The sequence below is a fragment of the Myotis daubentonii genome, chromosome 11 (assembly GCF_963259705.1).
Source record: "Myotis daubentonii chromosome 11, mMyoDau2.1, whole genome shotgun sequence".
NCBI lineage: Eukaryota > Metazoa > Chordata > Mammalia > Chiroptera > Vespertilionidae > Myotis > Myotis daubentonii.
The window spans coordinates 78,913,027-78,924,299 of NC_081850.1; the positions used below are offsets into that span (position 1 = coordinate 78,913,027).

The 11,273-nt window shown below is 56.2% G+C and overlaps 1 protein-coding gene across 7 annotated transcripts in view; it reads left to right on the forward strand.

The window, feature by feature from the left end:
• The window catches only part of PRRC2B (proline rich coiled-coil 2B), a 76,812-nt gene that overhangs the window by 45,841 nt on the left and 19,698 nt on the right, over positions 1 to 11,273 (forward strand). For 5 of the 7 annotated variants that reach the window (XM_059658352.1, XM_059658354.1, XM_059658356.1 and 2 more), the window contains exons 12-15: positions 340 to 655; positions 2,145 to 2,338; positions 5,417 to 5,612; positions 11,015 to 11,231. In XM_059658352.1, the coding sequence (XP_059514335.1) occupies positions 340 to 655; positions 2,145 to 2,338; positions 5,417 to 5,612; positions 11,015 to 11,231 (923 nt within the window). Of the gene's footprint in view, positions 1 to 339; positions 656 to 2,144; positions 2,339 to 5,413; positions 5,613 to 11,014; positions 11,232 to 11,273 lie in introns of all 7 variants that reach the window. The other 2 variants (XM_059658353.1, XM_059658355.1) reach the window with 1 other exon arrangement.

Sequence of the window (11,273 nt, forward strand, 5' to 3'; positions counted from 1 at the left end):
GCTTTTCAGCTCCGGTCGATGAGCCACGGAGCCCTGATCTCGGCCCCGGCGAGCGCACACGGACCCGTGTCCCATTTCTTGGTGTCGGTCACCTTCCAGGGCATCTGCACAATCCCTAGGGCTTCCTGTGCGATCCCGCCTGCAGAGGGGGAGCTGAGGTGCAGAAGGTCGTCACTGGCCCAAACCTCATTCCAGACACAGTGAAGGGGGCAGAGCAGGAGAACCCAGGTCCTCCCAGCGCCGGCCCGGCTCCGAGAAGCTCGAGGCTCCTGGAAAGAGGACTGGCCGCAGCGGGAGCTGCCCCGTCTCCTGGCTTCATCAGAGGCTCTCTCTTGGCAGAAGGCCTCCGTGGGCAGCGTGTTCCGGCAGCAGTCGGTCGAGGACAAAGAGGACAAGCCGCCCCCACGGCAGAAGTTCATCCAGTCGGAGATGTCCGAGGCCGTGGAGCGCGCCCGGAAGCGGCGGGAGGAGGAGGAGCGCCGGACCCGGGAGGAGCGGCTGGCTGCCTGCGCTGCCAAACTCAAGCAGCTGGACCAGAAGTGCAAGCAGGCCCAGAAGGCCAGCGAGGCGCAGCGGCCGCTGGAGCGGGACGCGCCCCGGTCCCCAGGCCCCGAGAAGGCGCCGCCGCAGGAGAACGGCCCCGCTGTCCGCAAAGGTAAGTGGGGCTCCCGCCCCCCAAACTGGACACCCGGGCGGCTGCGCTCCTCGTTCGGGTCTGCGTCTCCCGGCTTCCTGGCACCGCCTGTAACTCACAGCGAGGATGCTGGGCAGCTCCAGCCTGGGTCTGCCTGGATGCACCCTGTTTCCACACCAGCACTGGTTCTGCACCCCGCCCCTGTGAAGTGGGAGGGGAACGGTACGCCCCCTCCATGTGGGGGCCACCCGAGATGATGCATGCCAAGCGCTTGGCACAGCTTCTGGGTGAGAAAGCACGCGGGCACTTGCTGGTAATGGTGCCGTCACGTCGTCATGGTCACGGTTGTCACTACCAGTGCTCAGCCAAAGGCGCGACGCTGAGGATCCCACTAGATGCACAGGGTCCTCCTGGACGCGAAGGAGCCACGGGCGTGGCACAGGCGGTTTTCAGAACGAGCGCTGATAGGCTGCGCTGCGCTGCGCTGCTGGTCCGACGTGTGGCTTAGCGCTGTGTCGGAGAGCGTCGCTTGCAGCGGGTTGAAAGAATCTGATCAACTATGTTCTTTGTGATTTTTAAAAATCAATGAAAACCAGCTCTTTTTAGGAGACAAGGGCCTGATGCTCGTCTCAGTCCCTGAAAGCCTCTCGGGTGGGGGTCTTCCTGCTGGTCTGATAGCGACCAGTGCCCTCCTGGCCAAGGAGCTCGGGGACCGACAGCGCCCTCTGTCTGCTTCCCTGAGGTCCTGTGCGGCCGTGCCGGCCTCGGCATCGCTCAGGGGGCGCCCGGGGCTGAGCGCCAGGAGGGGATGGCGTGGGTGTGAGCGAGGTGCGTTGATCCGGTCCCGGCGGGGCCCGAGGGTCCTGTGACTCAGGACGCGCTGTCGCTGCGCTGCACCGCCTGCCTCTGGGCCTCTCTGGTGCCTGAGCCGCTGCAGTCCGGTTAAGAAAGCGAGTGTCCATCCTTCTTCAGAAAAAGCTGGAGAAAGTGCAGAGCTGGGTGGGGGCCAGAAAGAAGGGAGTTCCCGAGAATAACGGTGGGCAGTGGTGAGCACCTCCTGCCTGTCAGGTGCTGTGTTATCGCATCTAATTCCACAGGCCCCGGGGGAGGCGCAGCTGCTGTCCTCATTGTGCAGATGGAGGACCAGGCTGCCCACCCGGTCACACAGCTTTCGGACTGTGAGTCCTGCAGGTGGATGATGGGTGTGGCTGCCATGGAGCGTGTGGCTGCTGTGACTTCCCAGGGTCCTTTTTAATGAAACCTCTCATCTGGACCCAAATCCCGCTCCACGATGAATGCTGTGGCCTCGGGCAGTCACCTGACCTCGGGCCCCGTCGTCTCCCCCAAAGTGGGGATGGTGTGGGACCACGAGCTCGTGCCAGTGCCCGGGTTCAAGGCTGTGACTGGCACGGCGGCGGTGCCAGCGGGAAAAGCATGTGCTGTTTCACATTTGGTTGGCCGAGCTGTCGTGCGGCCACGCCAGCCTTCTCTCTGGTGGTTTGTTCTCTAGGCTCCCCCGAGTTCTCTGTCCAGGAAGCCCCCAGCACGTTCTCAGAAGAGGCCCCCACAGCTCCTGCGGCCGTGGCTCGGAGCGGCAGCAGTGAGGAGGGGGCCGGGGAGGCTGGGTCCCCTGCGCAGGAGTTCAGCAAGTGCCAGAAGTCCCTTCCTCCCAGGTTCCAGCGCCAGCAGCAGCAGCAGCAGCAGGTAAACAGGAAGACGTTGAGAAGGTCCTTGCAAACCGGCCTGCCTGCTGGGTGACGGCCCCGCCCCTTCCCCAGGCCCTTCCATTAAAGCCAACAGCAGAAACGCCCCTCCTGCCAGGTCCCATCCAGGAGGACGGCAGGGGCTGCACCTCAGAGCACTGACCTTGTCCAACACGAGCAAGGGAGAGCTGGTGGGCGAGCCTCGGACCTGGTGGGTTAGCTGGGAGGGGGTTTGTCATTCAGAGCAGGGCACTGGCCACTCCGTACACCGACAGTGCCCCACCCTGGGGCCGCCTCAGGAGTGAGGGCGGCCTGGGAGTTGCGTAGAGCTGCCAGGGGGAGACGTGTGAGCTTTGAGTGAAGGACGCAGGTTTGTCGGTGTTTAACGGAGAGCTGTGAATCCAGTCCTTGTGTGGCTTTCCTGTTGGGTGTGGTCTAGACGGGTCATTGTCGACCAGGAAGCAGGGGTGCTTGCCAGTCAGCGTGCAGTGAGGGTGTCCGACAGCTGTAGGCTGAGCTCTGGGTGTCATTGCTGGTGACGTGCCTTTGCTGGACGAGATCGTGTGGGGAACGTGGTGATCACGCGCAGGCCCTCACGCCTCTTGTCCCGCGGAGCCGCTCGCGTGCAGCGTGTCCTACAGGAGTCATAGTGGACAGGCTCAGGATGAGCAGTGCATTTTGGTGGCAAACAGATGATTCTTGGACGCGACTTAGCCCAGCAGCTAGGCCTGCAGGCAATTATTACCACTAATAACCAAAACGTTTCAAAACGTGTGTGCCCGGGGGAAACAGCCAAGTCTTGAGTCTCTTCCTGGAATCTCGTTTAGTCGCCTTTAAAGCCTTGCCCAGCCCTGGCCGGTGCGGCTCAGTGGGCTGGAGCGTTGGCCTATGCACCAAAAGGCACAGACTCAGGGTTCGGGTTTGATTCCTGGTCGGGGTGTGTACAGGAAGCAGCCAATTGATGTTTCTCTCACACTGATTTTTTTTGAAATTTAAGTTCTTTATTGTTGAAAGTATTACATATGTCTCCTTCCCCCCCCCTTGACCTCTTCCTGCTCGCTCCCGCCCCCAGCACAGGCCCTCACCCCCTACTGTCTTGTCCATCGGTTATGCTCATTTGCGTGCCTACAAGTCCTTTGGCTGATCTCTCACCCCTCCCCTGCCTGCCTTCCCTCTGAGGTTTGACGGTCTATTCGATGCTTCTGTCTCTGTATCTATCTTTGTTCATCAGTTTGTGTTGTGCGTTATATTCCACAAATGCGTCTCACATTAATGTGTAATCTCCCTCTCTCTGCCTCTCTCTTTGAAATCAGTTAAAACCCAAAACCAAACCAACCTCCCCCCAGACCCTGCCTTGCTGGGCTCCCAGGAAGCATTCCAGGAGCCCCCAGGCCCGTGCTCTGCACAGGAAGCCGCTGTGGGTGCGTCTCGGCGTGGCGTGAGGCGGCACTGCGTCACTCACGGCCGGTGGACAGTCACTGACTGGGGGGTGAGACGCAGCAGTAGCAGTCGCTCTCGGTAATTCTGTGGGGGCAGTGACGGGCAAGCCTTCCTAGGCGCAGAGAGGAGTCTGAACGCGCCAGGGCAGCCTGGAGTCGGCTAGCAGACTGTCTGGCCAGGCTCCCCGGGGACCTGGGGTCTAGACTGAGGAGTGGCTGCGGCTGCAGCTGCCGTGGGGCTGGGAGGGCTCGTGTATGGAACGCTGCATGCTCCTCAGACAGCGCCCTGAGCGCCCGTGGAGCCGGCCGGGGGATCCAGCCCAGGCCGCCCGCTGGTGGGTGGCCTCTTGTTTGCAGATGGAAGGGGGTGGCGCCGCTGGGCTCTGCTCCTAGGCGGCTCTGCACCCGAGTCCTGCCAGCTGGCGATGCAGGATGCGGCTGGGAGGCAGCCCCGAGGTCACTGATGTGGAGCAGGTCTCTAGTGAGCCCTCTCCAGGCTCTTCGTGTTGAATGTGCTACTGATGCTCCATGCTCATCCGCTCGTGCAGATGCCGGGGTCGTGGTGGGGCAGGGATACCACCGTGGGCTCCATCTCTTATGATGCAGTGAGCAGCCAGCAGTAGAAAATAATGGCCTATTGTTGGTGCTACAGAGGAAGAATGTCGGTGCTCTGAGAGCAGAGGAGGGGACCTGCTCACTCCCTCAGGCTTCCCCGAGGAATGTGCTTTTAAGCTGAAACCTAAAGAAAGAGTGTGAGGGCCCTAGCCAGCTTGGCTCTAGGCTTGGCTCAGTGCATAGAGTGTCAGCCTGTGGACTGAAGGGCCCCAGGTTCGATTCCGGCCAAGGGCACATGCCTGGGTTGCGGGCTCGATCCCCAGTAGGGGGTGTGCAGAAGGCAGCCGGTCAGTGATTCTCTCTCATCATTGATGTTTCTATCTATCTCTCCCTCTCCCTCTCCCTTCCTCTCTGAAATCAATAAAGAAATATATATATATTTTTAAAAAGAGTGTGAGGGAGCCAGGTGTGGGGGTGGAGGGGACAGGAGCTTCCCAGAGGGCCCATGTGTCAGAAGGCCTCACGTGCAGGCAGGCAGGAGCAGGGAGCAGGGTGCGAGGTGCAGCTGGGAGTCGGGGGCAGAATCCAGAGGACCCTGTAGCTGACGTGCCACCCTGTGGAGAACCACTGAAGCTCTTTTGAAGCGTGGTGTTGACATGAGCAGAGGTGTGTGATCACTCCAGTGGAGTGTGGAGAATGGGCTGGAGAGGGCAGTGGTGAGGAGGGAGAGCCGGGGCCCATGCTCAGCGGGTTGTGGGCAAGGAGCATCCTGGGAGGGGTGTGCTGGTCAGTCGTCAGCTCCAGGAGACCCAGGAAAGGCTTGGGTCCGAGTGAACACCTAGGCTGCCTGGCGTGAGAGGAGCACGTGGGCTCCCGTTTTGATGACGGCACAACTGTCCATCGGTTTTGGGAGCGGACCGCAGCCTGAAAGCCATAATACACTGCGTCTCCCCCGGGAGCCGCTGCTCATCCCTCCCTCTCGGTCTGTCCTGGGCGGGCCCTCTGTGCCCCCTGCTGGGAGGTGAGTGTGTGCAGGGGTGCCGTCTGCCCGCAGCCCCTGTCTAACGGCCTCTCTCCCTGCTCAGGAGCAGCTGTACAAGATGCAGCACTGGCCGCAGGTGTACCCGCCGCCCTCGCACCCGCAGCGCCCCTTCTACGCGCACCACCCTCAGATGCTGGGCTTCGACCCCAGGTGGATGATGATGCCTCCCTACATGGACCCTCGGATCCCGCCCACTCGCACCCCAGTGGATTTCTACCCCTCGGCTCTGCACCCCTCGGGTAAGCTGCGTGGGCTGGTGGGCCCCGCACGGGGTGAAGGATGTTGCCTCGGGAGTTAGGGCCACGGGATTCCACTCCGGCCTCCTCTGCAAGTCACAGGACAGTCTGGACTTCAGCGTTCTTGTCGGCAAAATGAGGGCGATAATAGCATCTGTCGCGGGGAACTGTCGGGCAGAGACCTGAGAGCATGCGTCACCAATGGCTTTAACTTCTGTGTCTCTTCCATGTTGTCTTGTCCCTTCCTGTCATTCTAACTGTTCTTCGCGCTTCTCTGTTTCCCTTGATTAGTCTTCCCCAGGGTTTGTTTAAAGCCATTTTTGAAAAGCAGCTTTTGGATTTGTTAATTTCTCAGTTTTATTTTTACTTCATTAATTTCTTTTCCCCCCTATTATTTCCTTTGAAATTATCCTGTTCTTTCTCTAACTAATTGTGTTGGATGCTTAGCTCATTTAATTTCAGCTTTTCTGACAAGTATTTCAGTGTCACCTGAGCTATGAACGCCTATGAATTTCACGAGAAAGCACGTTTGCTCTCACACAGTTCTAAAAGTTAGTCTGATTTTGATTTACCTTTTTTGATTATGATTTTTTTAATGATGTAAATTTTCCAAATATATAGAGTTAAAGAGTGTCCTTATGGTGTGATTGTCTGAAGTGCCTGCTTTTTGGTGAATATGGGCTGCGGGGCAGAGGCCGGCGCTCGGCCGTGCTCCGCGATGCCCGGGGGCGAGAGCCGTTTCTGGCCTGAGCAGCACCCGCTTTGCTGCTGTGGGGCAAACAGCGCAGACGGCAGATCCGGTGCCGCTATTCTTAGAGCAGGCGGCCGTCGGATTTCACTCCGGGGCGGAGGCTGCCCACCTGGCCCCGAGCTAGACTGCTTGATGTTTGTTGAGATGTTCTCTGTAGCCTGTAACACGGTTACTGGTTTCTGTGAACGTTCTGTTTGCTTGAGAAGAATAGACGTTCTCGAAGTGGCTGTGAGCAGCTCGCCGGTTGTCTGTGGTTCGTTCCCTTACTCAGCCGCTCAGAGGTGTGTTCAGGCCCCGCCATGACCGCGAGCCTGTCCGGTCCTGTGCGCCTGGCGGTGTCTGCTTCCTCCCCCCGGAGGCGCACCCTTGTTACCCCTGATTGCGCTTCCTACCTTTAGTGTCTACTTTGTCTGATAGTAACAGCATTCCAGTTTTCTTTCTTTTTTAAAAAAATACACTTTTATTGATTTCACAGAAGAAGGGAGAGGGAGAGAGACAGAGAATTATCAGTGATGAGAATCACCAATCGGCTGCCTCCTGCAACCTGGCCACGTGCCCTGGCCGCGAGTCAGACTTCGACCTCCTGGTTCATAGGTCAACTTTCAACCACTGACCCACACTGCCCGGACCAGTTCTCTTCTGATTAGGGACCATTTGGCAGCCTCTTTCCACTTTGTGCGGCAGCCCCTGCCAGCCCCTCGGGGACTTTATCTTGGTACAATGTGTGTGGTTTCACCCACTCCAACAGTCTGTCCTTTAGAATTAGTGGGATTATTACGTTTGAATTTTCTACTCTCCTATTGTATGCTTTCTGTTTGTCCCTCTTTGCTACGCTTTTCTTTTCCTTTTTTTTGGATCAAGTGTTCCTATTCTTTTTGTTTTCCTTCTACATTCTGTGTTTCTGCTATCTTAGTAGTTACATTAAATTCCAACATGTGCCCTCGACTTAGCAAAGGCTGATCAATACCTTCACCCCAACCTGACTCTGAGTACCTCATCGTCACTTCCCTGTTACTGCTGCCTGGACCTTTGGTTTTCCCTTACGTTTACGCCCACCAGGTGGTTTTGTTGTTCTATCCAGTCTGCGTGTTCCGCTCTGCTGGTGTGTTTACAGGGTGCTTTGCTGCTTTTCCCTCCGGCGTCTTTTCCCTTTCCTCTGGGCTCGGTTCACTTCTTCACGAAGTGTGTTCCGCCGAGCCCTTCAGAAGAGGTTTTGGGCAGGTTTCCTTTGCCTGGAAGTCTTCCTGCCACACGCTCTTGAATGGTAGTACAGCTGGGTATAGAGCTCTAGGCTGGCAGCTACTGTCAGTCTGTGAAGAGGGCATTGCCTTTGCCTTCGTCCGGCCCCTGCTGCTGCGGAAAGTGCGTCGTTTCTCTCTGTGTCTGCACCTGCCCCTTCGTTCATGGGGCTTGAATCAAAGGATGGATGTCTTTTGTCACTTTTGGAACCTTCTCTTCTAGCTGTCGGTTCAGATATTAACTTCTCATTCTTTGTATCCTTTCTTCCTAGGACTTCCACTTGGAGTTTTTTGTACTTCCTCATTCTGTCTTTCAAGTCTCGTAAATATGAAAGAGGTTATCTCAGGCGCCTTCTTGGAAAATGCCTCAGAGCTTTTTCCAGTTCAGTCTTCTCTCCAGCTGTGTCTAATCTGCCTTTTTTTTTTTTTTTTTTTACTGTCCAGTGAATTTTTAATTTCAGTGACTAAATCACTAGAATTTTTTCTCAAATCTGTTATTTTTTGTCATATTTTTAATTCCTTTTATGCTTTTTAATCATTTAAAACAGTTTCCTAGCATTTAACAGATTATTCTATTACCTGAAGTCCATGAGGAGGTGTATAACCTGTGGGTTGCTTTCCACGCATGTTCTGGTGATTTGGGATTGCACATTCGTTTGTCACAGAGCCGACTTATTGTGGGGACCAGTATGGCTCGGGCTGAGAGGCCATCCCTCTCGGGTAGTCCCCTACCCTGGCCCAGGCCAAGACGCAAACGTAGTCGTTTCCCTGGACAAAAGCATGTGTGTTCCTTACCTGCCTCTGACACCCTGCTGGCAGGTCACGAGTGTACTGGTGTCCCACCTACATGAACGTAAGTCATGCTTGTTTAGGCTCAGGTGCAAACCGCTTCGCCGCGCAGCACTTGTTTTGGCCTCAGCTTTCCTCTTCGGGTCTTTTTCTCAGCTTGTCAACCAGTATGCAAGAGATGTGATGAGCAATACCTCTATTCTTTCCATCCCTCTCTTATTGTGACTAAAGTTTTAAAAAAGATGCACCACAGCAGAGAAGAACGTTTGGGTGAATTGTGTGCAGACACTTCCTCTGATTGGCCGAGTGACTCTGGAAGTAGCTGAAGACAGTCCTTTGTCGGAGGACAGTGATGAGTCTGACATTAGACCGACTGGAAGGCAAAAGAGACACGAGATAGTGTCCAACAGTGAAAGAAATTCCGAAGAAGATTGGGCAGAAAAAAGTATTTAACAGCCTTGGAGGATTATACAAACATTTCCGGCACAATTGAAGACCCGCAAAGTATAAGTGAAGCAACCAGTTTATTTTATTGATTTCAGAGAGGAAAGGGAGGGAGAGGCAGAAACATCAATGACAAGAGAGAATCATTGATCAGCTCCCTCCTGCACTCCCCCTACTGGGGATCGAGCCCGCAATCCAGGCATGTGCCCTGACCGGGAATCCAACCGTGACCTCCAGGTTCATAGGTCGACACTCAACCACTGAGCCACGCTGGCCAGCCACCAATTTTTTGATAAGGATTTTTTTCTATCTCATTACCTCTCAAACCAATTCTTCATGCCATTACCAAATGCAAAAATACCACAAACCTCGGCTAAAACTTCACCATGGGTGGGTGTCACTTATATGGATATAAAGGAGATTCTTGGTTTAATTTTGTTGATGGAACTAATGAAGAAGCCAGAATGCAAAGATTACTGGTCAACTGATCCTTTACTTGTTCACCCATATTTCTAAAAACTATGACTAGGAAGAGGTTCAACTTCTTTTTTTGTTGTTGTTGCAACTTCCCGATAGACACAGGTGAAAGCAAAAAGTTCCAACAGACTATGTTACCCGTCTGACAGATTTTCCTGGTTCTTGGCATCATATTTACCAAGATAATTGCTACACAGTGTGCCTACAGCTGAGCTATGGAAGGTAAACGCTGTTCGAGGAGCAGGAAGGGAGAGCCGTGGTGCTGGAACTACAGAAGAGCAGCCGGTCTCAGTGGAGGACACGGCCTGTGGTGGCCTTGGCTTTGCGCAGCGTCCCAGCTGCGGCTCCACGGCGCGCAGAGCCCATCCCTGCACGATCTGCTGACGACCGGGCCCGAGGTTAGGTCGTGGGGGAGCCCCGCTCAGTCCCAGCCCCTGGGCTCGCGGCTCCCCGGACACCCGGCTCGGCGAGCACCGTGTCCGCTGGACTGTCCAGCATCTCCGTGGTGGAAAGTGCTGTGGTAGGAGGGTTTGTCGGGAATAAGGCTCTGCCATGTTGCCACGTGTCGGCCGACGCAGTGCCGAGCGGGTCAGCCTGCCTGTCACTGCTTGGTAAAGGCTGTGCAACGCGGGTTCCAGCGAGCCCGCCGCTCCCCGGCTCTGAGGGTCCACAGCCAGAGGGAGCTGGAAGCACTGGCCTGAGGTAGAAGCACAGCCCCGGCCTGGCTCAGCGTAAAGGATGAGCACAGCAAAATGCTTGGCTATTAATAGACTTTGGGAAGAAAATATTCGGAAAATCAGATCTTTTTTCTCCACGGACTGAGGCCCAACGAGACCTTTATATCATATGCGCCAGCCGGACTCCCTCATTGGATAGCTGGGGACAGCGGCATAGCGGGCACAGCGTCCCAGAGCGTTCGTATCTGGCAGGGCCCCCACTGCTCAGGCCACCTAACAGTGCACTGTTACTTACGCAGCCTGCTGCCCTCCTGCGGGAGTGTGACTGCCCCTCCTGCGGGAGTGTGACTGCCCCTCCTCTCCTGTGGGAGTGTGACTGCCCCTCCTGTAGGAGTGTGGCTGTCCCTCCTTTGGGAGTGTGGCTGTCCCTCCTCTCCTGTGGGAATGTGGCTGTCCCTCCTGTGGGAGTGTGGCTGTCCCTCCTGTGGGAGTGTGGCTGTCCCTCTTCTCCTGTAGGAGTGTGGCTGTCCCTCCTGTAGGAGTGTGGAGTTGCTGTCAGCCTTGGGGTGAGCAATAGAAGGAATGAAACTTGTTCCAGCTCCTTGCCCAGGTTCTGAAGCAGGTAGTGCCAGCCCGTCCGTGGAGGCTCTCGGTGGGCAGCTCACCGTCCCTGTGTCCGGCCCCTCTGCGCACGGAGATTCTCGTTGCTGACCGGCCCTTGCTGGCCTCCTGCCAACATTGATGAACTCTGGTTTGATATTTCCGGTTTCCATTGCCAGTTTTATACGCCCTTCGTCGAGGGGTCCTTGATCTGGAAACTGAGGCTGGATGTCCCAGGTCTGGTCTCTCACTAGCCCCTCAGATGGCGTGCTGTGGCTTCAGAGCCAGTGAAGTCCCCAGAGCTGGGCCTGGGAGTGCCGCGCCCTGTGACGGTCAGGTCACTGCTGTCTTCTTTGAGCCTTTGGTTGACCTTGAGGTTGGAGCACAGTTTTCGAACGGATGACCTAGATCAGTTCTTTCCTTCTTCAGGACTGATGAAGCCCATGGTGCCCCCAGACTCCGTCAGTGGGACTAGCTGTCGCTCTGAGGATCAGAGCCGTGTCCCCCAACTGCAGGAAAGAAAAGTGACCGCCATCGACCCAGCCCCTGTGTGGAGCCCCGAGGGCTACATGGCATTGCAGAGCAAGAGCTACTCGCTGCCTCCCCCAAAACCCAGCGACACTTTGGCCATGGACATGCACGTCAGGTGAGACACACGTGGTCCTGCCAGCCTGCACCCACAGGAGAC